General features: G+C 63.1%; 1 protein-coding gene across 3 annotated transcripts in view; it reads right to left on the bottom strand.

The window, feature by feature from the left end:
* The window catches only part of MROH1 (maestro heat like repeat family member 1), a 75,621-nt gene that overhangs the window by 1,807 nt on the left and 47,936 nt on the right, over positions 1–25,878 (bottom strand). For 2 of the 3 annotated variants that reach the window (XM_059723621.1, XM_059723622.1), the window contains 11 exons: positions 25,434–25,588; positions 24,556–24,721; positions 23,676–23,872; positions 14,860–14,997; positions 13,575–13,689; positions 9,195–9,341; positions 2,141–2,329; positions 1,515–1,670; positions 1,227–1,361; positions 667–769; positions 223–288 (listed from right to left, as the gene is read on the bottom strand). In XM_059723621.1, the coding sequence (XP_059579604.1) occupies positions 223–288; positions 667–769; positions 1,227–1,361; positions 1,515–1,670; positions 2,141–2,329; positions 9,195–9,341; positions 13,575–13,689; positions 14,860–14,997; positions 23,676–23,872; positions 24,556–24,721; positions 25,434–25,588 (1,567 nt within the window). Of the gene's footprint in view, positions 1–222; positions 289–666; positions 770–1,226; positions 1,362–1,514; positions 1,671–2,140; positions 2,330–9,194; positions 9,342–13,574; positions 13,690–14,859; positions 14,998–17,450; positions 17,604–23,675; positions 23,873–24,555; positions 24,722–25,433; positions 25,589–25,878 lie in introns of those variants that run through there. The other variant, XM_059723623.1, reaches the window with a different exon arrangement.

Raw genomic sequence — 25,878 nt, 5'->3', positions numbered from 1 at the left:
GCGCGCGGGGGAACGCGCCTCGCTAGCGAGAGCGGCAGGGCCCCAGCGCCCGCCGCTAACCCAGTGATCCCCCCACTCTTGTCCAGAGCCCCGTTTAAAGCTCCCACGCTGTCAGGCCACAGCACTCAGCTGGAGAGAGGCAGGGATCCGCCCGGTGCCGATACTGGAGCCGTGGCCCGGAGCAGGTCTCTGCAGCCCCACGGGCACCGCGCCGGTGCTCACCGGCAATGAGCAGGTCCAGGTCCACCTGCCGGCAGTGCTCGGGGTCCACGTGCAGCACGAGGAAACCTGCAGCAGGAGGGGAGGGTCAGCCTGGCCGTGTCCCCCGCCGCCCGCGCATGAACACCTGCCCCTGCACGGCCACGATGGGGACAGTGCCCTTGCCCCCAGGGCAGCTTGAAAGTGCTCTGGGTGTTTGCAGCCGGTAGCGGCGGGCGAGGGCCGTGCTCTGCAATGGCTCGGATGAGGCCACGCACGCAGAGCTGGGGCAGACTGACCCCCATGTCCCGCTCGTCGAGGCCCCAAACCAGTCACCCCTGCAGGCCCCAGAGCGAGGGATCCTGGCGCCAGTCCCACAACGTGGCAAGGGGCAGTCGGGGCCCAGCACCCCCGAGGCACTTTTCGCATCCAGGACACGGGCAGGGGCTGGCCTGGGAGCAGCCTTACCGATGAACATGGGCGCAGCCGCACGGAGGTCTGGCCAGATGCTCTTGAAGTAGAAGAGGTTGGTGGAAATGAGGCGAGGCAGCATCTCGGGGTAGGTTTGCATCTAGGGCGGAGAGCGGGGGGTGAGCTGGGCAGAGCGCTAGGGTGGCAGGGCTCCCCCGGAGCCCACGTGCCGAATGCCACGAGGGCTAGCGCCAGGCCCGCTGCCCCACGCACCCGCCGGCGTCAGGGGAACCCCGTGATCAGCACGGCCCAGAGGAGCCTGTGCCTCGGCACGATGGCGAGGGGGCCCAGCCCCGTGGGGCCGCGGCACATCCGAGCGCCCTCGCTGGCAGCGGGAAGGGCCCAGCCTCCCACAGCGCCGGGGCCCGATGCAGGCCCACGTGCGGATGCAGCTGGGACTTGCCCACGCGCAGAGGGAGCAAGGGACGGAGCTGGCCGCGGAGCCGCTGGAGGAAGAGCCGTGGCAGGCACCGCTCCTCCGGGACGCGGGTCAGCACAGTGGGCCGTCACCCGCCCACCGGGCACGGACGCGGGAGGGCCGAGCAGCGCCTGCTCACCAGGTGCTTGCAGACGTGGTTGAGGAACTCGCCGTAGTGCAGGCCCCGCTCCTCCCGCAGGTGGTTGCGGAACATGTCGCGGAGCCCCTCGCAGCCCATGCTGGGGCCGCACATGCGCAGGGCGAACTTGCAGGCCTGCGGCAGGGGAGACGGACCCGGCGCGGAGTGGTTAGAGCACGAGGCACTGCCGGGCAGCGGCGTATCCCGCACCCCTGCAAGGCCCAGCTCCCCGTGGACAGGCTGCCCCGTGGGCCCCTGCCCTGCCCCCCACCGCCCCTGGGCACTCGCCTTGACCACCTCCGGCTGGGGGTCCTGGAGGTGGAGCAGCAGCGTCACCAGCCCGTTGAGGATCTGCTCGAAGAAGACGTCCTCGCAGCTGCCCTCGCTGAACTTGGTCAGGCTCCCGAACAGGAGGATGGACGACTGGCGCAGCTCGTGGCTCTCCTGCGGGGGGGGGGCAGCGTCGCCGGCGGTGGGCACGAGGCCACGAGGCGTGCTTGCACCGCTGCGGCTGCCCAGTGCCAGCCCGCCTGGCCCCTCCTGCCCGTCGCCCCGCACCGCCGGGGGCTCCAAGGGAAGGCGCGCCCATGTCCTGGTGGGGCCAGGCCCTCCCGCCACCAAGCAACCGAGTTCCTGGTGCCTCGGCCCGGCCCGGCCGCCCCTCGCGCCAGGGTCGCCCAGAGCAGAGGCCAGCCCCGGACAGGAGGGCATGCCCCTGCGCTAGCTCCCGCCCCGACCTCCACCTGCGCTAGCTCCCACGACCGGGGCTTTGCTATGGGATGCTTTGTGGACCCCAATAAGTAGGTGCCGGGGAGCAGAGGCAGCCTGCGGCTCACAGCTCCGTGCCCCACGCATATCTGCAGCCCCCCCGAGCCCTTCACCCGCTCTGGGGCGGCCCCCCATGGCTTGCTCACATTGTCGAAGAAGGGCCGGATGCGGATGGCGATGTGGAGGAGCATGGAGCGGATGTCTCTCTCCTCCACGTGGTCCAGGAGCTTGGACAGGCTGGACATGGCCTCCAGCGCCACCAGGTTGTGCGGGTCGTCCTTGTCGTCCATGCCGTTGATCATGGAGGCCAGGAGCTGCGCCCCGTGCTTCCGCACCTGGGGGAGGAGGGGAGACGGGGGTCAGCGGCAGCCCCGGCTGCCAAGACCAGGCATAGGGCCAGAGCACTGAAGGTCACTGCAAAATGACCACCATCGGGGCAACCACGAGGGACACCCCCGTCCCCGCTCACGGACGGGACCAGGCTGCTCCACTCCTCACCAAGGCATCACACCTTGCTCTGGGCCCAGATGCCGGCTGCGCCCCCGCACTGACACGGACCGCGTCGTCGCTGGGCCGGATGGCATGGACTGCAATAACCGGGGCGTGCTCGCCCGCTTACAGGAGCGCGGACAGGCTGGAGGTGGGTGCCAGCCAGCGCCGGCCCTTCTGTAAGCAGGCGACCCTACGGGAAAGCCCGGGCTTCGCTGTCGGACTGGATCGGTGCCCTCTCAAACGCACGCAAGATGCTTCGCTTCTTCCACCGTTTCGCACTCAAGTCTGCCTTCAACTCTGAAGCACCGCTGGCCAAGACGAGCCTCTCCGAGGTCCACGGTGCAGGCTCTGGGAAGGTCAGTCATCCAGACTGGACGGTATCAGCACGGTCTGAACCGGGACTGTGGATGCTTGTCCAGTTACCTGCATTAGCTCCTGTGGCCCCTTGGTCATAGCACCACAGACAAGGGAGCTCCGGAGGTCACACCTAGTCCAACCCCTGCTCCAAGCAGGACCAGCCCCAACTGCATCATCCCAGCCTGGGCTTTGTCTACCCGGGCCTTAAACACCTCCAAGGGCTGGGACTGGATGTGACCCCACAGCTGCCTGCCCGCCCCATGGCTCTGCAGGTCTGCGAGTGTAATAAACCCCTGGGGACACACTGGAGGATTGGGCCAGAAGACATCTCATGCGGTTCAACAAGGACACGTGCAAAGTCCTGCACTGAGGAGGAGCAATCCCCTGCACCGGTGCAGGCTGGGGGCGACGGGCTGGGCAGCAGCTCTGCAGAAAAGGACCTGGGGGGACAGGGGACGAGAAGCTGGACATGAGCCAGCAGTGTGCCCTTGGTGCCAAGAAGGCTACCGGCATCCTGGGCTGCATTGGTAGGAGCATTGCCAGCAGATGAAGGGCAGTGATTCTTCCCCTCTATTCAGCACCGGGGAGGCCACATCTGGAGTCCTGTGTCCAGCTGTGGGCCCCCTACAGAAAGGATGTGGACACACTGGAGAGAGTCCAGTGGAGGGCAATGAAAATGGTTGTGGGGCTGGGGGACAGGACTGGTGAGGAGAGGCTGAGGGACCTGGGCTGACTGAGTCTGCAGAAGAGCAGACCGAGGGGGATTGAACAGCAGCCTTCACCTCCATGCAGGGGGCTGCACAGAGGATGGAGCTGGGCTGGTCTCAGTGGGGGCAGATGGCAGGACAAGGAGCAATGGGCTCAGGCTGCAGCAAGGGAAGTTGAGGTTGGCTATTAGGAAAAACTGTATCACGAGGAGGGTGGTGAAGCACTGGAGCAGGCTCCCCAGAGCAGTGGTGCAGTCTCCATCCTTGGAGATGTTGAAAACCCAGGTAGACAAAGCCTTGGCTGGGATGATGCAGTTGGAGCTGGTCCTCCTTGGAGCAGGGGTTGGACTAGATGTGACCTCCTGAGCTCCCTTCAACCTCATTGTCTACAATTGTGCGACCGCCAAGGATGCCAGGGAAAGACCCAGAGCTGGAAGGAGAAGCAATGGGAAGCGACGGGCAGGAAAACCCCTCGCAAGGACGTAGCCCATGACTGAATGGGGCAACAGAGCTGCCGTTACCGATGCCGAATGGCAGGACTGTGCAGTCAACACTGGTTCTGCATTCGGAAAGGAGCAGGGCGACGTGCCACGCGATCGAGTACATCCAGGAGTCAAGAGGGGACAAGCCAGGTCTACCAGGAATTGGCCTCTGAGAAAGCCCGCAGGCTGGAGACTGACGGTGCTGGCCGAGGTGGCCGCGGGCACTCTGATGTCCATCCAACGGGCCCCGGGATGGCAGGGCAGTCCCCGAAGAGCGTGAGTGTCATCTCCACGTGCAAAGAGGGCATTGGGGCGGCCCCGAGAGCTGGGATCCCGTCGGGATGACATCCGTGCTGGGCAGCGTAGCAGAGAGGCCAAAGCCACGTTCAGCAGCACGCAGAGGCGTGCCCGCCCTGCTTTATGGAAACCAGGCCCCGTCAAGACTGCACGAGTCCGACAGAGGTGCTTGCTTAATGAGGAACATATTGTGGGGAGGGGGGCGAAGAGCTGGCTGGCAGACCACGGAGTCGGCGACGGGGAACAGCCAGAACGATTCAAGAGCTGGAGAAAGCTCCTTCCAGCGAGGCCCAAAGAAGCCCAATCTGCGAAGCATCTCGATCGCTGCGCCAACACTTTCAGGGGGAGGAAATCTGGACCGACAGGCTTGCTAATCCAGCGCAGGCAGCTGCACGAACCCAGAGCTGGGAACGAGGCCCCAGACGCATCCACCAGCCGCCGACCCCAGCCCCCGGGGCCAGAGCTCACCGAGGGAAGCGCCGGGTGCTCCTGGCCCGGGAGGCTGGACGCTCTGGGATGCTCGCAGGGTGCGTTCACAAGGGGCCGGGGTGCAGGGGCTCGAATGGCTCGGTCGGGCCCTGAGGAACCAGCGAACGTGGGGGACCGGCCAGGTGCCCCACCAGCCCGGGCAGAAGCCGTTGCTGCGGAGAGCAGGCGACAGCCTGGCCCCGCGTCGAGGGGAGCAGGCGACAGCCCCGCCGCTGCAAGACACGAAGGGGCCGCACGCAGCATGGGCACGGCACCTGCCGTTCGTTGCAAGGCTCTGGTTTTCCAGCGCGCGGCTTTTAAAGGATCGGTGACAGAAGTCAGGCCGGGTGTTGTGGGGTCGCATCCAGTCCCAGCCTTGCCTGAGGCAGGATCAGCCCCATCCAAACCCCGTGTGCCACCTCAGAGCTGCACGACACAGCCCCAGGCATCGCCCCCGCCCTGCCCCTGGGATGCAGGGGGGCCGTGGCCACCAACGTCCTGCTGCTGCCGGGGGGTCACGGGCGCTGCAGAGACCCCCGGCACAGGCCGTGCCCCTGCTGCAGGAGAAGGGGAAACCCCCCAGTGCACACCAGTCTGAGCAGGGGGGAATCCCTTCCTGCCCCCAGTGCAGCGCGGGGCTGAGCCTGAGCGCAGGGGCAAGACCCTCCACCAGGACCCTGCGGGGCTGGTGCCAGCAGGAGCGTTGGCCCAGCCCAGCCCCAGCCTGCGCTGCAGCACCCAGCGCTCGGGGGGAGGTTAAAACCCCCCCGACACATGGAGATATAATGGGGGAAGGGGGCAACCAGCACAACCCAAAAGCCTTGGACATGCCCATAGCAGAGCACGGGCATCGCTGCGCCCAGATCCCCCCTGGCCAGCGCCCGGCCAGCCTCTGCTCGAGCACGGAGAGCGCACAGCGTCCCCGGCGCCTGCCCCACTGCCCTGCTAGCCCCAGCGAGGAAGCGTTTCCGTACCGCCAGTCTAAATGCACTTTGCTGCAACTTCCAGCCGTGGCGCCGCATCCTCCGCTCTGCAGAAGGAGACAAGGCGCTTCCCCTCTTCGCCAGCAGCCCCTCGGGTGTCTGCAGACCACGGCTGCGTCCCCTCTTAAGCACCTTTTCTAGAAGCTGAACACACCCGGGTGCTGTGGCCTCTCCCCGGAGGACTTGCTTTGCCAGCCCTTGAGCACCTCTGTTGCTGCCTTTGGACCTTCTCTCCTTTAGCAGCATTTCAAACATGGAGCCCAAAACCACGTGGTCTAACCCGTGCTGAGCAGAGGCACCGTCGCCTCCCGTGTCCTGCACCTCGTGCTGCCATTGATGCAGCCCAAAACCACTTTGCCTTTTGTGCAGCCGCATCGCGCCGCCGACTCAGTCAAGCCTGTGTCTGCCAAGGCCCCCAGGTCTCCTCCCCGGAGCGGCGGTCCAGCCAGGTGCCCCCCATTTCGTATCTGTATTTTTGACGATTCTCCTCGAGCCGCAGCAGCTGGCATTCGTCAGGACTGAGCTGCCCCCCCCCCCGAGCTCCAGCCCGGCTTTCCAACCTGTCAAGAGTCTTCCAAATTGTGCTGCCGTCCTCCGACGTGTTCACAGCCCTTCCCAATTCTGTGTTGTCCGCAAACTTGCTCAAGAAGCTTTCTCCGCCAGCATCCAAGTCGTTAACAGCCACGCTGCAGCGCCGGGCCCAGGACAGACCCTGTGGGACCCCACTCGAAACCTCCTGCCATCCCGGCGTGCACCCGTTAATCGCCGTCCTTTGCTTGTGGCCGTCGAGCCAGCTGTCCACCCGCCGCGCCGCATTTCTCCAATCTGCTCCCGGGACGGCCGTGGGGGACCTGGTCGAAGGCGCGCCGCAGCCCGGACGCTCGATACCCGCCATGCAGGGCTGGTCAGGGAAGGAGGGTGGGTTTGTTGGATACGATTTGTTTTCCGTCAAGCCCTGCCGGCTGCTCGGGACCAGGCCTTCCTCCTCCCAGCGCCTGCAAACGGCCTCCCTGAGATCTGCGCGGAGATGACCCCGTCATAGTCCCCAGGTCCTTCGTGCCTCTCGTAGCGGGCACGATGCCAGCCCTTCTCCGGCCCCCTGGTACCTGGCCCGCCCCCCAGCGCCATGAAGATCATTGCCAAGGGCCCCAAGATCTGTGCCGGTCCCTCGGGACCCTGCCAGGACGCTCGCCCGGCCTTGTCCACTGGAATTCGCTCACGCCCCCCCCATCCAAATAATCCTTCAGAGGTGCCTGGGCAGCTCGCGTTTATCAGCGAAGACTGAAGCAGAGCGAGCGTCGAGCAGCTCTGCCTTCTCCGCATCTTCTGCTAAGACTTCCCTCGGCCCGTTAACGGCAGACCCCCAGCTCCTTGGCCTCTCTTTGCTGGCCAGCATCCTTGTGCACCCTCGTCGTGCTGTCCTTGGCCTCCTTGGCCCGGTGCAGCTTGCTCTTCATCTCTGCCTTCTGCAGGCTCCTGCTATTCCTGGTGGCCTGCCCGTCCCTCCATGCCTGCGTGCTCTCCTCTTGCACTCGAGACATCCTCAAAGCTCCTTGCGCAGCCACACTGGCCTCTTGCCATTCTTCGTGTGCATCCTTTGTGCTGGGACACTTCCTTGTCGAGCTTCCAATCCTGTGCCCCTCAGAGGCTCCCAGCCCCCCTGGGCGCCTTAGTCCTTCAACCTATCCCCATGCCTACTAGCTCCTTGAGCCGGTTTAAATCTGCCTCCTTTGCAAACCTAGCACCTTAGTTGTGCAAACCTTGTGCTTTCACCACCTCAGGATCACAACTTCAATCGTATCGCAATTGCTGGCTCGCAAGGTTCCCACCACCTTCACGACCTCCATCGGCTCTTCCCTAATGGTCCGGGCAAGATCCAGGATAGGATGCTGGGTTGCAGTCCTCCCGCTCCTTCAAGCAGCAGTTCTCAGCTTCGGCAGACTCCAGCCCTCTCAGAAAGTGCCGCTTTTGCTAGTTTTTGACAATGGAAAAACAGAGCCGGTTGCAAACCACTCTGCTAAACCCAGCAGGTGAGAACGCTTGCACGCCATGGATGCCCGGTGCCTCGGGGCCCGTCTGGGTTTGCAGACATGATTTTCAAGTGGTGCCAACACCACAGCGCATCCCCGCAGCAAGGAGCTCTACGCACCCCGCGGTGCTCAGCACCCACGCGGAGAATCGCTGCCTCTCGGTAGCAGGCGTGGGAGAGGGCAGGGCACTGCGGAGGCAAGCCAAGGGAAAGGGCATCTCTAGAGACCTGAGACATCTCCCTTCCACCAGGCCACATCAGTGCCCACAAACCGTGATGGTGCAAGCAGCCCGGGGCCTGAAGCGGCTTGTTACCCCACTGTACAGGGGCCTGCTCCGTCTCCGGGGCGCGAGCGTGGCCGTTCTAGTCCCGGGATGTTAGTGGGGTGCCCTGCTGCAGAGGCAGGCCTGGGCACGGGCACAGACACGGGCGCAGGTGCAGGTGGCAGTGGATGGACGAGAAGCCCGTTCAGGCTGCCCCCGGGAGCGCTCTGCCCTGCTCCCCCAGGACAAGGAGCAGGAGCCGACGGCTCTGACGCGGCTCCGCCAGCAGCGCGGTATTTTTAGCAGCTCTTTCTATTTTAGTGGCAGATCACAGTAGCTTATTGTCTGCCTTAGGGCTGAACTGTCCACGACCTCTTCCCGGGGCTTGGCAGAGGCCCGAGCGCAGGAGCGGAGCGCTTGCCAAGTCCGTGAGCTGGGGAAGATTAGGCAGCAGGTACAGGAGCCAGAGGGGTTAGTGCAGGCGGCTCGGGGCCACGGCGGACCCGGCAGCACGAGGCGCCTGCGCCGGAGGTGCCAGGGCCGGGCCCCCAGGAGGGAAGCCACTTCCCAAGTCTTGGGGGTGCCCCAAGACCCTCCTAGGGATGGCTGGGAGCCCAGGCTGCCCTCCTGCAGGGGCTGGGAGGAACCTGCCGTGCCCCCGGGTGCTGGGCCATGCCAAGGGGCCGAGGAGGAACCACGGGGCTTGGCCGGGCACACTCCCGTCCCTAAGAAGGGGCAGACGAGTGTGCTGGGCCTTAATGGCTAACTAGCGAGCAGATGCAGCAGACTGGAACAACCGCAGCGACTTAGCCCGACTGCAACCCACCGGCCTCCCCACAGCCAGCCCCCGTCGCAGCTCAGGATGGGGGGCTCAGTGAACCGGTTCGTGCAGGAGGCTGCCAAGAGCCTGGGCTTCAGAGGCGGCCCCGCGCAACCCGGCAGTGCCTGCCCGAGCCTCTGGCCATAGCCCGGGGCTGCCTTCACTCTCCCCACCAAGACGGACGGGTCAGTGACCAGCCAGACTTCGGGGCCGAGCGCTGGCACCTGCCTCTGGGAACAATGCGCCCCGAGAACCGCGGGTGGCTGCGGACCGGGGCTGGCCCCCCCACGGGCGGCACCCACCTTCTCTGGCGACCCGGAGGCGATGTTGCCCAGCCCGCGGAGCGCCAGCATGCGCACGGTCGTGCAGGGGTCCTTCTGCCGGCCCGTCATGTTGTCCATCATGGACTCCAGCAGCACCAGGTCGTTCACCACGTTGCTGCTGAGGAGCTGGAAGGCAGAGGAGAAGCGCGGCGTGAACAGAGTGGTGCGGCGACGCCGCGGGGTCCTGGATCTGGGTCGTGCCCACTGTGACGTGGCACAGACCCCAACACCCGACCTCCCCCTGCCCTGGAGCCGTGTGCTCCGTGGCCCGGCCGGTTCCCCAGACACTTCCCACCTTGCCTTCACTCCAGGCACCTGCCTGCAGCAGCGGGACGTGGCTCAGACGCTTGTGAGAACTGAGTGGGAGTTTTGGAGCCAGCGTGCAGCAGAGAGCCTGGGGCCAAGTTCTCCCAGTCGATGCAGGGCAGCAAGGTCTGCCACGGGGCACCCCCGAGTCATGGCTCCAACACCAGGGCTTGCAACAAGGCCAGCCAAGCACCCCCAAAGCCCTGCAGGAGCAAGGCCCGTAGGCCTCGGCACGGGCGAGGACCACGGCGGTAGCTAACGGACCGAGGTCCGGCAGGCGGGGAGTGAACAGAAACACCGCCCGTCCCCAGAGCCTGGTCTTGCAGCTCCCCCATCGGGTCCCCTCCCAGCCAAGACAAGGCGGCAAGAAAAGATCCTGGGTCGCTCTCTCCCTTCCAGCTGGGGGAACGGGTCTGCACCAAGCCCGCGGCGGTCGGCTCCCATCCCTGCCAGCAGCTTCTTCCCTGGTCCGAACTGGGCCAGGCCCTGGAGCTCTGGGCCTTCGGACCCGTCTGCCCGGCTCAGCTCCTCCTCCAGGCACGGTGCTCCAGGATGCTGGGAGGGGTGCTGAGGCCGTGTAGTCGGAGGCAGCCTCCATGCCTTCCTGGAGGGGCTCTTTCGGTAGATGGGATATCTTTTATTAGACCAGCTGGAGGGATAGCGCAAGAGCAATACTGTAGCTGTGATGGGCCAGGAACTGCAGGAGGCAGGGGTTTCTTGCGGGGATGTCTTTTATTGGACCAGCTACGCAGCTGGGATAGAGTTAGACGAGCTCTCACCTGCAAGCCGCTGCCTGTCAGGTCCCTGATCGGGGCTGGTGCTCGCCGACCACCCCACGCCGGAGCCGATCCGAAGAACTGCCAAGCAGCTGCAGCCCGCGCGCCACAAAGATCAGACCTTGAGAGACACAGTCCGGCCCCTCCGCTCCTGGCTCTCACACAGCCTCCAACCGTGCCCAGCTCACAGGATCAGACAACCGGGGCTGGAAGGGACATCTAGTCCGACCCCCTGCCCCAAGCAGGACCAGCCCCAGCTACACCGTCCCAGCCAGGGCTTTGTCCAGCTGGGTCTTAAACACCTCCAAGGATGGAGAGTCCACAACAACCTCTCTGGGGAGCCTGGCCCAGTGCTTTCCTACCCTCCTAGTGAGGTTAGACAGTAGGAAGGATTTTCTCAACTTCCCTTGCTGCAACTTGAGACAGCCGCTCCCTGTTGTGCTATCACCAGAAGCAAACTCTCCAGCGCCCAACAGGCATCAAGAAGGACTCAGCCTAAGCCTTAAGAAACGCTTGACGTGTCTTACTCCGCTGCCACCGCTACCAACACCCCCAGCAAGAGCCCCTGCTTCCTACACGTGCCTTTGCGATGCGCCGGATAGCAAACGCGATGCATCTGCTCCAACGCACTCGGCATTTCCACCTAGGAGAACTCGTACAATCTCTGCTCTCTCCCAGGCCTGATGAAGGGTGACTGTGCCCGAAAGCTTGCAAATAAATAAAGCCATTTGTTTGCAAATATCTAGCTGGTTTAATAAAAGATATCATTTTTCCCCATGAGTTTTGATTCGCGCTGGGAGTAAACAGCAACTATCCCCACAAAAACTCATAGGAAAAAAAAGGATAAAGGGATGGAGATGCATGCCTGACCATTAAGAGCGCGTTTCTCCCAGAGCAGCCCCTGCTCCTCAGGAAACCTACCTAACACCTGTAAAGCCTGAACGTGGGAACAAACACCCCCCTCCCTTTCACAGGCCCTGATCTCCCAGTAATCAGCTTCTTTTCTTATGCTAATTGCATGCCCGATATCCCAGAGATTTCTCTCTGCCCCTCCACTCTGCGCCGTGACCTGACCAAGAACGCCTGGCATTCGAGAGCTGCCGTCACTTTATCCCAAGTACACGGCTGGTCCAGCAAGAGATCGATCCATCCCCCTAAGAAATCCTCGCTTCCTGGAGAGGCAAAGGCCAGCTGCCAGGCCGCGCAGCTGGAGCAGGTCTCCAGCGTAGATCTGCGCTCCTGGGATGCCCGGCCACCACAGCGGTGCTTGCACAAAAGCCTCCCCCTTCTTACGGGGCAGAAAACGGATGGTCAACCCTGAGCGAAGGATGGTCCAGCTGTTTTAGCCTGAGAAGGTGCAGGCTGGGTGCAGGTAGCACTGGCCCGTGCTGTGGGCGTAGGGGTGGGAGGGCACATCATCCTACTGGCCCCCCTGGCTTTATTCAGAGATCCAGGGCTGGAGGGAGACGAAGCAGCAACTGGAGTCTCAACTCCCTGCACATCCTTCCCGTACAGCCTGCTCTTCGCAGGCCGGGAGAGGGAGGCAGAGCTGACGAGGCACAGGGAGACGTTCCTGGCCAGGAGCTGCTGTCAAGCGCTGTCAGCACAGACAAGCCCGGGGAGGTGGGTTCGAGGCGTGCTTGCCGAAGCAGGGCTGCAGGCAGCTCGGCCCCGGGGCTGCCGATCAAAGGCCCCGGCTTGACGGCGGGGCTGCGAGGAGCAGCTGTGCTCACATCTGTGGCAGCTCGACGCGTGCCTGAGCGGGACCGGAGCGGCCTGCCGGGCCTGGATCCGACCAGGAGGCCCCTGCCTGTCTTACGCTCTAATGGCCTGTTGCAGGAGCTCCTTGTCCCTGGTCCAGCGCGTTCCCAGCCCTTCGGGCCAAGTGCAAATCACCGCCTGTCCGTCAGGTTACGCAAGCACATGCCAGCGATGGTGCCTGGCCGGCGGAAGCAGAGCTCGGGGCGAGATGCATCGCTCCTGGCTCCCGCATGCCTGGCCCAAAGTGCTTTGCTCGCTGGGCAATCTCAGACCCTGCGGGAGTGCAAGGATGTCCTGGGCACATGCCCCTCGGCACCCAGCTGCACACTCGGGGAGCCTGGCAGCTTCGGATGGCCCAGGAAGCCTTTGGATGCGCTATGGTGCCAGGCCACTGGCTTCAGGATCTGCTCCCCTCCCCATGAGACTGGTGCGGGTCAGGCCAGCTGCTCCAGGCTTGGAATCGGCCCCTGCCCCTCACCGTCGGGAGGGCACGCGAGACCCCTCATGCCTCAGGCGGATGTGGTGAGGTGAAGGCCCTGGGAGAGGAGCGGCGAGATACCGGAGGGTGGCAGCCACCAAGGATGGCTCCTGCTCCCAGGATGGAGTTAGTGACACTCGGGCAGTGGCCCCGAGCCATGGAGCCCCTTCCCCTCGTGCCGCGGGGTCCAGGACAAGAGAGGCCCATGCCTGAGCACTTCCTCAGGAGAGAGGAGGAAGAGACCTGGGGTGGGGAAGGGGCTGCGCGTGGCCGCCCAGGCAGCTGGAAGTGCCCGTCGTCCACGTCCCCATACTGCACGCTCCGGCTGCCAAGCCCAGGACACTCCTTTCCTCCTTCACTTCCATTTTGTCATCCCAGGCGCTGGCACGGCCGCAAGCGAAGGGACTGCAGCTCTCACCTCATCAGCTTTCAGGGAGAGGGAGACACAGGCATCTGCTTCCTTCCCCTCCAGCTCCACGGTGAGGCAAAGCTGCTATTTTAAACCCTTCAAGGATGCGGAGAGCCAACCGCACGCCAGAACTGAAGCAGATTCTGGGCCGGGCTCCAGCCCCCGGCCGTCCGCCTCCCGCAGCCAAACACAAAATAAAAACAGGGCCCTAATCCCGGGCTGCTTCAGCAGCTGAGAATTTAAAGGGTGGTTTATAAGCAGGGATACAGTTCTGCGTTGTTGGCAGGGCGCGCTGCTTTATGTAACAGAAGTGACTGGAGCAGCCCGGGGTTTTAAGGTGGTATGCACGGGGAGATAGGGTTACAGTCTGCTGGCCCCGGTGCTGCCCGGCGAGGGGAAAGGACTTGAGTCACTTCATTCTTTAAGGTGGTACGTAAGGAGGATTGAGTTCTGGCTCGCGCTGCGATGCGCTCAGAGTTGGACGCCCCTCGGCTCTTCCATGCCAGTCCCTTTAACGCAGGGGCAGGGGGGCCGGAGAGGCGGCCGGACCTCGTCTCCGGGCAATGGCGCCAACCCCAGCAGCCGTGCCCCGCGCTCCCGCGTGCCGCCAGCCCCCGCGCGGCGCCTACCTCTGCGAAGAAGGCCGTGGTGGTGATGCGCTGGATGTCGTAGACGCTGTTGAGCACCGGGAGGAGGTTCTTCACGATCAGAGGGAGCCTGGGGCCGGCGTGCTTGGCCATGGCGCTGGAAGTGGAAACACGAGGCTGTTAAGCAGCGTGCAAGACCGGCCGCCTTGGAGTCAGACGGGCGTTATCGCCCAGGGCTAGACCGCAGGCTGCGAATGGAGGCAATGCTGCGGGCATGGGCCCGGAGCTGCCCCCGTCTGCCAGAGGGTAACTGCCCCACCTTGCCTCAGGCGAGGGCTTTCCAGGTGGGGCGGCTCCCCTGGTTGCAAGCCGACCGGCCCCGCGCCCACAGCCTCAACCGGGCACGGGACTGGAAGGCTCCAGCTCCCTGCCCAATTCCCACAGCCGCGGCCCGGGAGGCTCCCCCCGCACCGCAGACAGCACAGGTCCGAGCGCTCGGAGGGCGCGGGCTCTGCGACGGTGCTGGAGCCTGCGCCTGGAGCGCGAATGCTCGCCCCGTGCAAGCAGCCTGCACGCTGAGCAAGGGCCAGGGTCCAGCGGGACGCCTCTCCCCTGGCTTGCCCGGTGGAAAGGAGGCCTGAGCCCATGTGTGGGAATGGCTGGATACGAGTCTGCCACGAACACGGCCTTCCCCATTGCTGCTGGGACCGGGTTCAGAGCTGCCCCGTCCCGCAATCACGGCACAGGGTGCTAGAGGCTCAAGTTCGGGCCGGAAGGGGAGCGAGCGCTCCTCTCTGAAGCCCCCTTCCGCCCTCTTCCCCTCCACGGTCTGGAGGCCAGGCCTCCCCAGCACCACCTGCCCACAGCGAAGCCTCGCCCCGGCCCCCGCCTCTGGCAGGGGTCGCACGCCCTCATCTCCGCGTCCTGCTGTGAGATCCAACGTGCACGTGGAGCAGGCTCGTGGCCCTTGCCTCCCATCTTCACCCCGTGCTCTCCTCCCTCCAGCCAACTCGCACCCGAGCTGCTCTCGCGGCACCGAGTTCCAGCTCCCGCCCTGGCCCTCCCGCCACGTCGCGCTGCGAGGAGGGCAGCCCCGGGTCCGTCTGCGAGCCCCTGGCTGTGCCCCCACCCCTGTGCCACGCTTGGCCCAGACACCCAGAGGGATCCTCCGTCACGTGGGCCCAGAAGCCTCTCCTTCCTGCTCTGCCTTGGCGTGACGCCCCGCTTCCCGCTTCCTGCACCAGCAGCCCCACTCCCGCAGGCCCCATCGCAGGGATCGGTCTGGCCTCATTTCCGAACCGCGGGGGCACGCGCGCTGCCTCCTTACCCGGCTAGCAAGGCAACCCCATCATGGTGCCTTTCGGGGCATTTCATCAGGTCCCAGCCGCCCGCGCTGGCCACGACGTTCGTTACGTCTGCGCTGCCCCCCTGGGTCAGCATGATTTTCAGGGTTTCCACGGCACAGCTGGAAAGAGAGAGGAAAAAAGTCACCTCCTGGTCATTCCTTCGTGAAGACGGCCCGAAACAGGTTTCGTTTGCAGCAAACCGAGCTGCCAGCCAGAGCAGAGCTTGGCATGTCTCACCAGTCAACTGGAGACTCAGAGGGGACCAGTGGACTAGGGGGATATTCAGAGGCGTTAGGGTACTTGAGGACTGAAAGAGTTATGGGAGGGCTTTAGCTGGAGTGAGACAAATCCATAACTCACTGCTACTTCCATTTACACGGTGACATGTGCCGTTAAACTGATCCAAGACAATGGACTGAAAAGTAAAGAAGTCCAGAACTGCTTTAGGGAGGGTTTTTTTGCATTACTATTTTATAGGCAGGGATTATTTTGCTGGGAGCGCGGAGCGCCATATGGGAAGCATACATTATCCTGTCAGAACACCACCAGCATTAGTCACGGACGGATCTCAGGCTTGTACGCAAAGGCCGAGGGCTGCATTGACCACACGCATAAAGCAGGCGCTTCGAAAGAGCATCTCCGAGCACGGGCCCCTTAATGCGGGCTATTTTCGCGGGCTCTGCAGCTGGGATTAAGCAGCGACGGAAGAGGATCAGCGCTTGGAGGCCCGAGAGGTATGGGATTAGCGGGGGTGACCACAGCGAATGTGCTTTGGTGTTCGTCCGTGGCCGGTGCCTTTACAGCCATGTTCTACAAAGTTGTAACTGCAAAACCCACCCCCAAAACCCGGGAGATCCTGGCTCTCCTTGAACAGCATATAATCTGTTCTCCAGCACTGTCCAGAGTCCAGGCTCGCTATGGAAAATAAATACTGATCCATCATATGCATGGAAAATAAGTGGATACAGGCAACTGCCAAACAGTTTTTTTTCCAGCCGTTTTCTCCTGCGTTTAATTTGCACCCTTTTATCTGGTTACCTTCCTTGGAGCAGGGTCAGGAGCCGTGTGAGCAGGAAAGCCTCTGCGTGCTGCAAAGTGCCACGAAGAGCTAATGGCCAAGGCTGGGCGAGACGTCTCTTCCTAGATAGGCAGGGAGCCCATGCCCGCGCCCGCGATTACCTTCACGGGAAGAGCACAGCGCTGGAGCAGTGGCCGACTTGCCTCAGGCGAGGTTAGACTGATGATTCAGAGGACGGCTCGGTGCTGGGTAGATGCTCTCAGCCGGAGGGAGTTGCGTTGAGAGGCCGGGAGAGAAGAGCCACGCGTGGGTGGCAGGAAGGGGGTCACTCGCTCCAACTCGCCTCTGTTAAGAGACGCCCTCGTCTTCCCGAAGCAGACGTCCACCTTCACCCCAGCACCCCCAGGCATCAACAGGAAGCATCAAGAACCCCGATTTGCTCGGCACGTGCAGGGTTTGGAGGGGGCAATGCTGAAGGAAGCCGAGCCGCTCCAAGACCCGATTGTCCAGCTGCTACGGCAGGGACTGGGTACAGCTCGTAGCCCCCACTTCCCTTGCAAGCATCAGCTAGTTCCAGGGCCTGGGGGCACTACAGGCAAGCCTGCTGGTTCAGGATGTTGCCCGCAGCGCCAAGAGGACCTCATGGACAGGCGACAACTCCTGCCCTGCGCGTGTCACTCGAGCTGGAAAACCCAGGGTCTCGCATCATCACCAGCTCTGCCTGCAGTGACGGGCAGCACCTGGCCCCAGAGCCCTCTCCCCAAGGGAGGAGGTCTGCAGAGCAGGACCCGACACGCCAGCCGTTGGGGCAACGACGCAAAAGCTGAGGCGAGGCAGCCTGCAGTCCAGTGCAGACAGACCACGACGCACTTCTTGCGGCACACCAAAGCTGCTCTGCTCTGCTCTACAGCCCAAAGCCTCGATGACCTTCCTGCTACCAACACTTTTGGCCACGGCATGCAAGGTTTCCACTAGAGCTTTATCAACGCTGTTCTGGGGGGGACAGGGGACAAGAAGCTGGACAGGAGCCAGCAGTGCACCCTTGGTGCCGAGAAGGCGACCGGCATCCCAGGCTGCATCGGTAGGAGCGTTGCCAGCAGATCGAGGGCAGTGATCCTTCCCCTCTATTCAGCACTGGGGAGGCCACATCTGGAGTCCTGTGTCCAGCTGTGGGCCCCACTACAGAAAGGACGTGGACACGTTGGAGAGAGTCCAGCGGAGGGCAACGGAAATGGTTGTGGGGCTGGGGGACAGGACTGGTGAGGAGAGGCTGAGGGAAATGGGCTGATTGAGTCTGCAGAAGAGAAGACCGAGGGGGATTGAATAGCAGCCTTCACCTCCCTGCAGGGGGGCTGCAAAGAGGATGGAGCTGGGCTGGTCTCAGTGGGGGCAGGTGGCAGGACAAGGAGCAATGGGCTCAAGCTGCAGCAAGGGAAGTTGAGGTTCGATATTAGGAAAAACTCTCACAAGGAGGGTGGTGAAGCACTGGGCAGGCTTCCTAGAGAGGTGGTGCAGTCTCCATCCATGGAGGTTTTGAAGACCTGGGTTGATGAAGCCGTGGCTGGGATGATGCAGTTGGGACTGGTCCTGCTTGGAGCAGGGGTTGGACTAGATGTGAGCTCCTGAGGTCCCTTTGAGCCCTCGCTGTCTGTGATTCTGTACTAAGTGACACCACGTTCAGGACTGTGCCGAGTTACGGTGCGTTTCCTACAGAACAAGGTGGGGAAAATGATGTACAAGTGAGGGCTGAGTCAGTCCAGCCTGGGTTCTCAAATCACGGACCCAGCATCCAGCAGCAGCTGCAGGGCCGCGAGTCCGGCTGGCTCAGAAGCCGGTTTCCCAGGTCATTTCAGGTGTCTGACGCCCCATGGGAAGGACACCGGGAATAACGGGGCTGCCTTTCTTTTGGCCTTCTGGCCCAGTAGCAGAAACCCTCTGCCCCTCAGTGCCTGCCACAGGACACGCTACCAACCCGGGCAGGATGAGGAGTGCACGTGCCGCTGGCACTGCTCACAGCTACCCCAGCCCAAAGCCCTGCTATAGCACCACCTTCCACCGCCACGCACAGAGCTCCTGCAAAGCCATTGGGAATTAAACACTCGCAGGAGACTCAGCAGGAAGCCACTTGGGCCGGCCGGGCAATACAGTCAGAAACCGCACGGACTGCATTAGGCAAGTGCAAGACGCTGGCGCGTTTCTGCCCCATCCCAGAAAGCTGCGAGTCCCCGACGCAAACAGCAGCCCCACGGGGATTAGCAGCCTTTGCTTGGCAAGGAGAGAGCAGGCCCAAAGCTGGCTTTCCCATGAACGGGCCACTCTCCACCCACCGGGCTGGAGCTTGCAGAGTCGACGAGCCCTCAGGCTCGTCCCCTGCTCGATCCCTTTGCTCAAAGTGCCCCAGCACCGGGCCCCAGCAGCATTAGCCAGGGAGACGGGACGGTGCCGAGCACGTGCACGCAGCCCGCAGCGGAGGCCCGGCTACGAGCGGGTTAGAAGCCTGCGCTCCAGAAACGCCCCGTTCCAGCCGTCCGCGGCACGGACCGAGGCAACAGCCCCAAGACAGATGGCTCAAGGCACCGGTGGAAAAAACAAACCTTGTGAATGAACGTGTCCCATAGACACTTCCTGCCTTTCCAACAAAAGCCCGTGTCTTCCAAGGCCTTTTCCTGCCAAGCTATCATATTCACCTTTACCACCTCTCTTTGGCATTTAAAGATCATGGAGGCTTAGAAATCGAAACGCTCGCAGGAAATTACTTTGATATTGTAACCTGCTCCTGGGACAAGCCTGGAATTTCACATCTCGGCATTTTTTCTGCACCTTGGACGTGAGCTATCCCCCGTTCCCCCCGCCAATCGGCAGCGGTTTTGCTGGTGCGCAGCCAGTTTACCTGCTCGCCCGCGCCCGGCGAAGCAAAAGCAGAATCAAACCCAGGGCCTGGGATACAGAGCAACCGGCCACGACAGCTCTGCCGCTGGCGGGCAGAGCGTCATGCTCCCAAGGCGCGAGCCCGGGGCTACTCGTGATTTACTGCCGCTACCAGCGCTCCAACGATAATCGCTGCTCGGTGGAAACACCTGCAGCTGCAAGCGGCTGTTTTGGAGAGCGGAAGTGCTCTGCACAAGCCTGGAATAAGGCTTCCCCGATTGCAGCCACGTCTGAGGGTCTCCGTGTGCAGCCGCCTTTCAGCTTCTTGGGCAGGTAACTAGGAAGAACATGACCGAGTCCCAGAAGCAAGAGCCACAAGTGACCGGCTCAACTCTCCCAAGAGCAAGTACCTTTCACCCCTGCTGCGCCGATCCCCGATACCGTGCTTCCTGCGGCACCGCGTTAACTTGCCGGTATGCAGGAAGCCCATCAGGCGATAGGCTCCCCCCATGCTCACGAAGGGACAACCCCAACTGCTCAGGCCATCGGGTGCATGTGTGCAGGGGTGCCAGAAACTGCCCCATGCCCAGCTGCCAGCGGCACAAACAGCTGGGGATCAGGGCTGTGCTGATGAGCTTACAGCCCTGCCACATGATTAGTGCCACAAATGCAATGCTTGCTAGGGCCCCTGAAAGGCAGTTTTGGTCCCCACACCTCAAAGGATATAAGTGAACTCAAAACAGTACAGAGAAGGGCACGGGGACAGGGACGGGGAGGGTGGACCATCAAGACGAGACGCCCCGCTGCAGACGCTCGGAGCAGAGCGGCAGCCTCCCGAAGGCTCCTGCCCAGCTCAGCTCTGGGGCACACGTGCTGTGGAGGACAAAGCAAGGCAGCGCTCCTGCAGCGAGGGCCTGCGGGGCGATGAGGTCCAGGGCGCTCCTGCGAAAGGAACCGCAGTCCCAGCAGCTCGTCAGGGAGCAACCAGCTCCCACAAGACGGGGCGGGGAGTCCCGTGGGCGATGACCGCGTGGTAGCTTGCAGGGGAAGTCAGGAGCTCCTCACCTGCCCTCTCTGTCCTGAGGCAAGGTTAGAGGGTCGGGGCCTGGGGAAGAAGCATCGTTTCTGCTCCTCTTGCAACCCCAACACCGCTGACCACAGCCAGGCCGGCGGCCATCACGCCCAGCTCGGTGCCTGGCCCGAGCGCGCTTCGGAAAGCCCAGATATTTTTGGAGGGAGACGTGTAGCTTCTGGCTCCGGCCTCTTGCTCCCTGGGAGGCAACCACACGGCTCCAAGTATTCCTCACGTTGTGGTGGTCTGGGGTCTGGCCGAGATCTCGCCGAGCGCCTTTTCCAGAAGTCGTTAAAGAGACGAGAGCTGAGAACAGGCAGTTCTGGCCGCGCCAGGCCGAAGCCAAAGGAAGCGGAGGAGGGAGTGAGTGGGGCAGGCCACGAGGGCGCTGCACACCGGGTACCGGGGAGCAGAGCAAGTGCCGCCGCGCCGGGACCCTCGGCCAGCGCTGGCCCCGGGGCATCCGGGGAGGCAGCCACTGCCCCGAGGCGAGCTGGACTTCGTTAACCAAGCTGTCCTGCTTTAACATGTGGTCTAAATAAAACCCTAATCAGAGCCGCGCTGCTCCAGCATAACGGCCCGTTTCCATTAGTCACGTCTGCACTGAAGTCACCCGCAGAAATGGCAGCAGCTTGGAGGAGCAGGGCCCAGTGCCACCAGTGCTGCTCAGCGCCCAAACTGGTCCCCTGCTTTAAGGTGGCAGCACCTCAGTGAAGACACCCTGGTGCCGCTGCTGAGCGACTCCTGGACCAGCTGTGGCCGTGCCCTCGCAGACCCTCCTTGCAAGGCAAACGGGGCCACGAAAAGATGCAAAGCCCGAGTGACCCCCGGGGAGGAGGAAGCAAGGCCTTGGGGCACAGCACCCCCTTCACCCAGGGGAGCACCTGCCACAGGGACTCTCACCTCTGGCACCCCACAGCCGCCCCTGCACGCCAGCTACAAGCTTCCTAGGCAGCAGGTTCGGGGGTCCCCCGCCCTCCAAACATCACTCAACGCAAAATTAAACTCATCTGCCCTCGAAGCAGAGGAGAGAGCGGAGGAAGGAAATGGAGAGAAAGCCCAGCCTGCAGCCTGCTCCCCCCGAGGAAAGACCTGCAGCTTCTGTGCATGGATCCGTGGCTCGAGGACTGGACTCTTCAGGCACCTCCAGACCATCAGTGAGCCGTGATAGAGACTATCCTCGCACTGAGGGATTGCCAACGACGACGACAGCGCAGGCCTTCTCTGGCCCCTGGAGTCTCAGGGAAGACTGGCAGGTCCCGAGCGGTGCTCTGATCTGGGTTTTGGGACTTCTCTAGTCCACGTGCAGGTTGGGACCGGGCACTGGATCTCAGTCCTGCCCAAACGAAGACGTCCCGCACTTCCTCCAGCTCACACGGGATGCCAGCACAGTCCCCCGCAGGGTCCGAACCGAGGCCTGCGCCTGCCCTGGCTCCGCTTTCCCCCGAAGCAGCAGTCGGGCGTAGTGGGGAGCAGACACGGAGCGAGGCGCCCTCAGCCAACGGGGTGCCGAGGCCTCCTGGTGCTGGCTGAGGAGTCTCTTGCGAGCCCCGGGTTGCTGCTCACGAGACTCGGGCCCAGGGGCAGAGGCCTGACCTGTGAACGAAGCACCACGCACCAGCTGCAAGGATCACCGGGGCCACCAGCACGGAGCTCTTTGAGACCACGTTCTTCATTTTCACCCGGTCCTGGGCTGTGCTCAGCCCATGACAGCAGGTGAGTGAGAGGAGCCGCGGGTCCATCCTGCCCTCAGGTCCCGAGGACCCCCTTGCAGCCGTGTGGAAGCCTTCAGGAGGGAAGGGCCACGACCAAGAGACAGAAACCCTGCGGTGGAGGGGAAACGACCAGAAGCTGTTGAACTCTCCCGAGATGCCACAGGACCCTCGTGCCAGTCACAACCCTGCAGAAGCCACGTCACTATTTATAACAAGACGACACAGGAAGGGGTAGAACGAAGGGGGGCTGCAAAGAGGATGGAGCTGGGCTGGTCTCAGTGGGGGCAGATGGCAGGACAAGGAGCAATGGGCTCCAGTTGCAGAAAGGGAAGCTGAGGTTGGATATTAGGAAAACCTCTCACTAGGAAGGTAGTAAAGCACTGGACCAGGTTACCTAGAGAGAGGGGAGACTCTCCATCCTTGGAGGTGTTGAAGACCCAGCTGGACAAAGCCCTGGCTGGGATGATGTAGTTGGGGCTGGTCCTGCTTGGGGAAGGGGGTTGGACTAGATGACTCCGGAGGTCCCTGCCAGTCCTCGTTGCCTGCGACTCTACGACTACATGAGCCAAGCAAACGCCAGGGGCTGCTGCCCAAGGAGGTGCTGGGGGAGCTGCGCTGCCTCCCTCCTCGTTCCACGTTATTGTAGAAGGGCTCCCGCGTTCAGACAAACCCCACGGGACCACGCCACTGCATCCTGCTCTCTCTGTCCCAACTTGTCTTCCCACTTCGCACAAAGCCCATAGACCAGGATGCTCAACACCCGTCCAGGGGCCGCATCCAGCCCGCTCCCTGCTCCCCAGGCTTCCCTGCGGCTCCTGTATTTTGGAGGCGGGGGAGCAGTGGTAGCAGTAGCTGCTGCCAAATTTCCAGAGCTTTGGAAAGCCCCGTGGGCCAAACCGCATGGCCCCATTCACAAGGTCAGGTGCAGGGCCTGATCCAGCAGCAGTGCAGGGCCCTGATCCACTCATCTGGCCTGCAGGGCCAAAAGGCCGAGCGCCAGTGCAGCCGACCAGTAGCCCTAGCAAGCAGCGTGCCCAGCAGGACTCCTGCCGGCTGCCACGGAGATGCTCTTGCGAGCAGCTGCATCAGAGTCGGCAAAGAAATACCTGACACCAGGTATCGCAGCCCAACATCAAAGCTGGGGTGGGGCCTTCCCAGGATGCCGACGGGTCACCTCTGACCAGCAGATAATGACGTTTGTTCGTGGTCAAGATGGTAACAGACTCCTCGGCCCATGCCCATCTCCCCATGACAGTGCCGCAGGCTGGCTGGGACCCTGGGCTCGAGGCACCCTGGGCAAGAGCAGCCTGGTGCCTGGGAGAGCAGGAGGCTGCCTAAAGAGGCGCCAGGCCCTGAAGAAGGCTGGCTCTTTGGTTGAGGCCCAGGAGGGGCACAGGGGCTGTGGATCAGCTGAGCCCTGCGTGTGCGGGCCAGGAGACTGACAGAAGGCTACCTGGGAGGCACAGCGCTTGGAGGACGGCTCCAGTGATAGGCAAGAGCCCCGGGGACTTGCCCAGCTTCCCAGCCTGCAGACCAGCCATGGAGGCTGCGTGGCTTTCACCTGAGAGCGCAGCATGGAAGTGCCGCTGGGCCAAGGCACAGCCACATGCACCTTGCACGAGGAGACCGCATCGCCCGGTCTCTGCGGACGGGTGCAGGCAGCGGGGCCTTTGCTTTGCAAGGGGAGAAGAGGGAGGGGGACACTGGGGAACCTTCCTTTGCACATGGGTGAGAAGCAAGCACCCGTTTTATCTGGGAGCGACAAGAGTGAGACAACGCTTGCACCCCAAGGAAACGTGTGATGGGAGATGCCAGCAGGGGCGGGCAGTAGCTCAGCGCAGCGGTGCACGGGCACGCCAGCGCAAGCCATCAACGTGGCTGCAGGAGCAGCCCATTTAACGTCCCCTGTTCTCGAGGCTCTGCTCCGTGGCAGCCCGGGGTCTAAGCACGCGGCAGAGGTCAGGCCTTCATACCTAATGTGTTATGGGCCGTGGGTTATTATCCAACCATCAGATTGCACAAATGCAGCATGTGCTATTATGTTTATGCAAACAAATTGGTTCCACATGGCTGAGGCAGGGGCTGCCTTCCTGCCTCTGCCGCCTGGCGCCCCTGGCTCGTTACCTGCAAGGGTCCAGGGGCCTGGGCACGGGGCCGTGGCTGGCGCTCTTCCTCTCCTTGCACTGCAGGTTCTTGGGGAGCTGGACACCCACGGTGCAGCTGACTCGCAACAGGAGAGTCACAAACAACTGTGGGTAGAGCCCGAGCACCGCTGCCCCAGACTCCAGAGCAGACATGATCTCATACAGCGCACATGTGGCCTGAGGGAGAGAAGAGGATTAGCAGGAGGATCTTCCACTCCGCACTAATGCCCGTCAGTAAATAACCCGGTTAATACTATCCTCGCCAAGAGGGCGGTGCGCTCTCCCCCCACCCCGGAGCGAGCCCGTGACAGCCAGCAAGCCATCGCCACGGCCCAGACCGCAGCCACCGTCAGCGCAAGACTCATCCAGTTGGAGGTTTGCAAGCCGTGGAAGGCAGGGCTCGGGCTTCGTACCTGGGGAGGGGAGCAGCTCGGGTTTTACAGGCAGGAAGACGGCCCGGGCCGGGCTGGGGGCTGACAAAGCAGCAATTACTCAGCACAATAGGCAGGAGTGCAGGGGGAAGGGCAGGGGGAAGTGTTTGCTTTCAGCGTGACGGATTTGGTGCCATCTGCACTTGGCTCCGAGAGGGGGGAGATTTCCACAGCTGCTTTCCTGCTTAGAGCGCTGCCGAGCCGGGCTCGGCCTTCTCCTCCGAAGGGATAAAGTGCAAAGCGATCCCCCTGGAGGACGAACACCTGAGAGGCCTTTTACGAGCCCGCGGATTAGCCCTAATAGGCATTACGCAGTGATGCGTTATTTCCAGCCTCCGCGCCTGGCACGAGCACCTGAGCCGGGGAAATGAAGAAAGCATTTGGGAAGGGAGGGAGGCGGGGGGCAGGGAAAGGCACCCCAACACTCACGGTGAGGGGCAGCACCGTGGCGACGCGCTCCGAGCCGCTGCTCAGCAGGAAGGACTTGTTCTCCTTGTACGGCACGTCCCGATTCACCTTCTCCAGGAGCAGCTCCAGGACCTGGGCCGTCAGCGTGGGCTCCGTGGCCAGCGACTTCCACATGACGCGGGCCTGGCTGCGTGCAGACGGGAGGAGGGCAGTTAGCGTGGCGTGCCGTGGGTCGCTCGCTGCCGGACAGAGCCCGAGGAGCAGCCGCCCAGGAGATGCCTAGGCCTGTCTGCCCGTGGCAGGCAGCTATCGCAGGGGAGCAAATGCTGCTGGGGAAATCACCCAGCGCTGGCCAACGGAGGCAAGGGAAGAGCCCGGCAGGCTCAGGAAGATGGACAGGGATGCAGAAGTAGGACTGACTGAGGGAAGCGGGGATGGGACAGCCTCCAGGTCCCCTCTGTGGGCAGCCACAGCTAGGGTGAATTGCCCTCCTGCTAGTGCAGCACCCCCCCCCCCCCCCGGGGTAGATGGCTTTGCCCCGGGGCAGCAGCTCTTCTCCTTCCAGCCCGGCCAGGACGCGGCAGGAGAGGGAAGGCCCTGGCCCAGCCACCTGGCTCCGGGTGGGTGGCCAAGGCTGCAGAGCAGAACGGGAGGCGCGCCGAGCTCTCTGGAGCCAGACTCGCTAGCTCAGCCTCGACACCTCTAAGCCCGGTGAGCAATTAGCGGGTTTCTGCGCGGGCAGGCCTGCGGGCGAGGGGGCGTGCTGATCCTCTAGCGCACGAGGGGAATTCCAGCAGGGTCCGATTACCGGGGTCAGGAGCCAAACGATTAGCAACGGCTTACAGCAAAGCCAGGCGGAGGTGCAGGGGGCCCCGGGCGTGCACCGCAAAGGCGGGTACCTGTCGAAGGGCAGGGAGCTGCCCAGGAGGCTGCACACGACGGCCGTGCGGTGCTGGGAGGCCAGGATGTAGACCGTCTGCTGCACTGACTTCCTCACGTGCTCCTCGTCCACCTCCTGCAGCTTGCTGTGGATCACGCTCACAATGTCTGGCACCTGGCGGGAGAGGACAGAGCCTGCTGAGGGGCTGGGAGAGGCAGTGCAAGCCACGGCAGCACCCCAGCCCCAGAGGGGCTGCACAGTCTCCGGGCTGCAGACAAGTCTCCGCCGTTTCTAGTGCTGCTCTAAGCCCCCCGCCCGCCGAGCCCCCGCACTTTCTTTCCCTCTCTCCAGCCCCCACGAGACTTGAGCTGGTCGGCACTGCTGCCACAAGGAAGCAGCAGTCCCCAGCCATGCTCAGGTTTCCCCCGAGGACCCAGGGCTTAGCATCGGTTCAGGTTTCTGGA

The sequence above is a fragment of the Alligator mississippiensis genome, chromosome 3 (assembly GCF_030867095.1).
Source record: "Alligator mississippiensis isolate rAllMis1 chromosome 3, rAllMis1, whole genome shotgun sequence".
In the NCBI taxonomy this organism is placed as follows: domain Eukaryota; kingdom Metazoa; phylum Chordata; order Crocodylia; family Alligatoridae; genus Alligator; species Alligator mississippiensis.
This window is presented reverse-complemented; position numbering and strand designations above follow the sequence as displayed.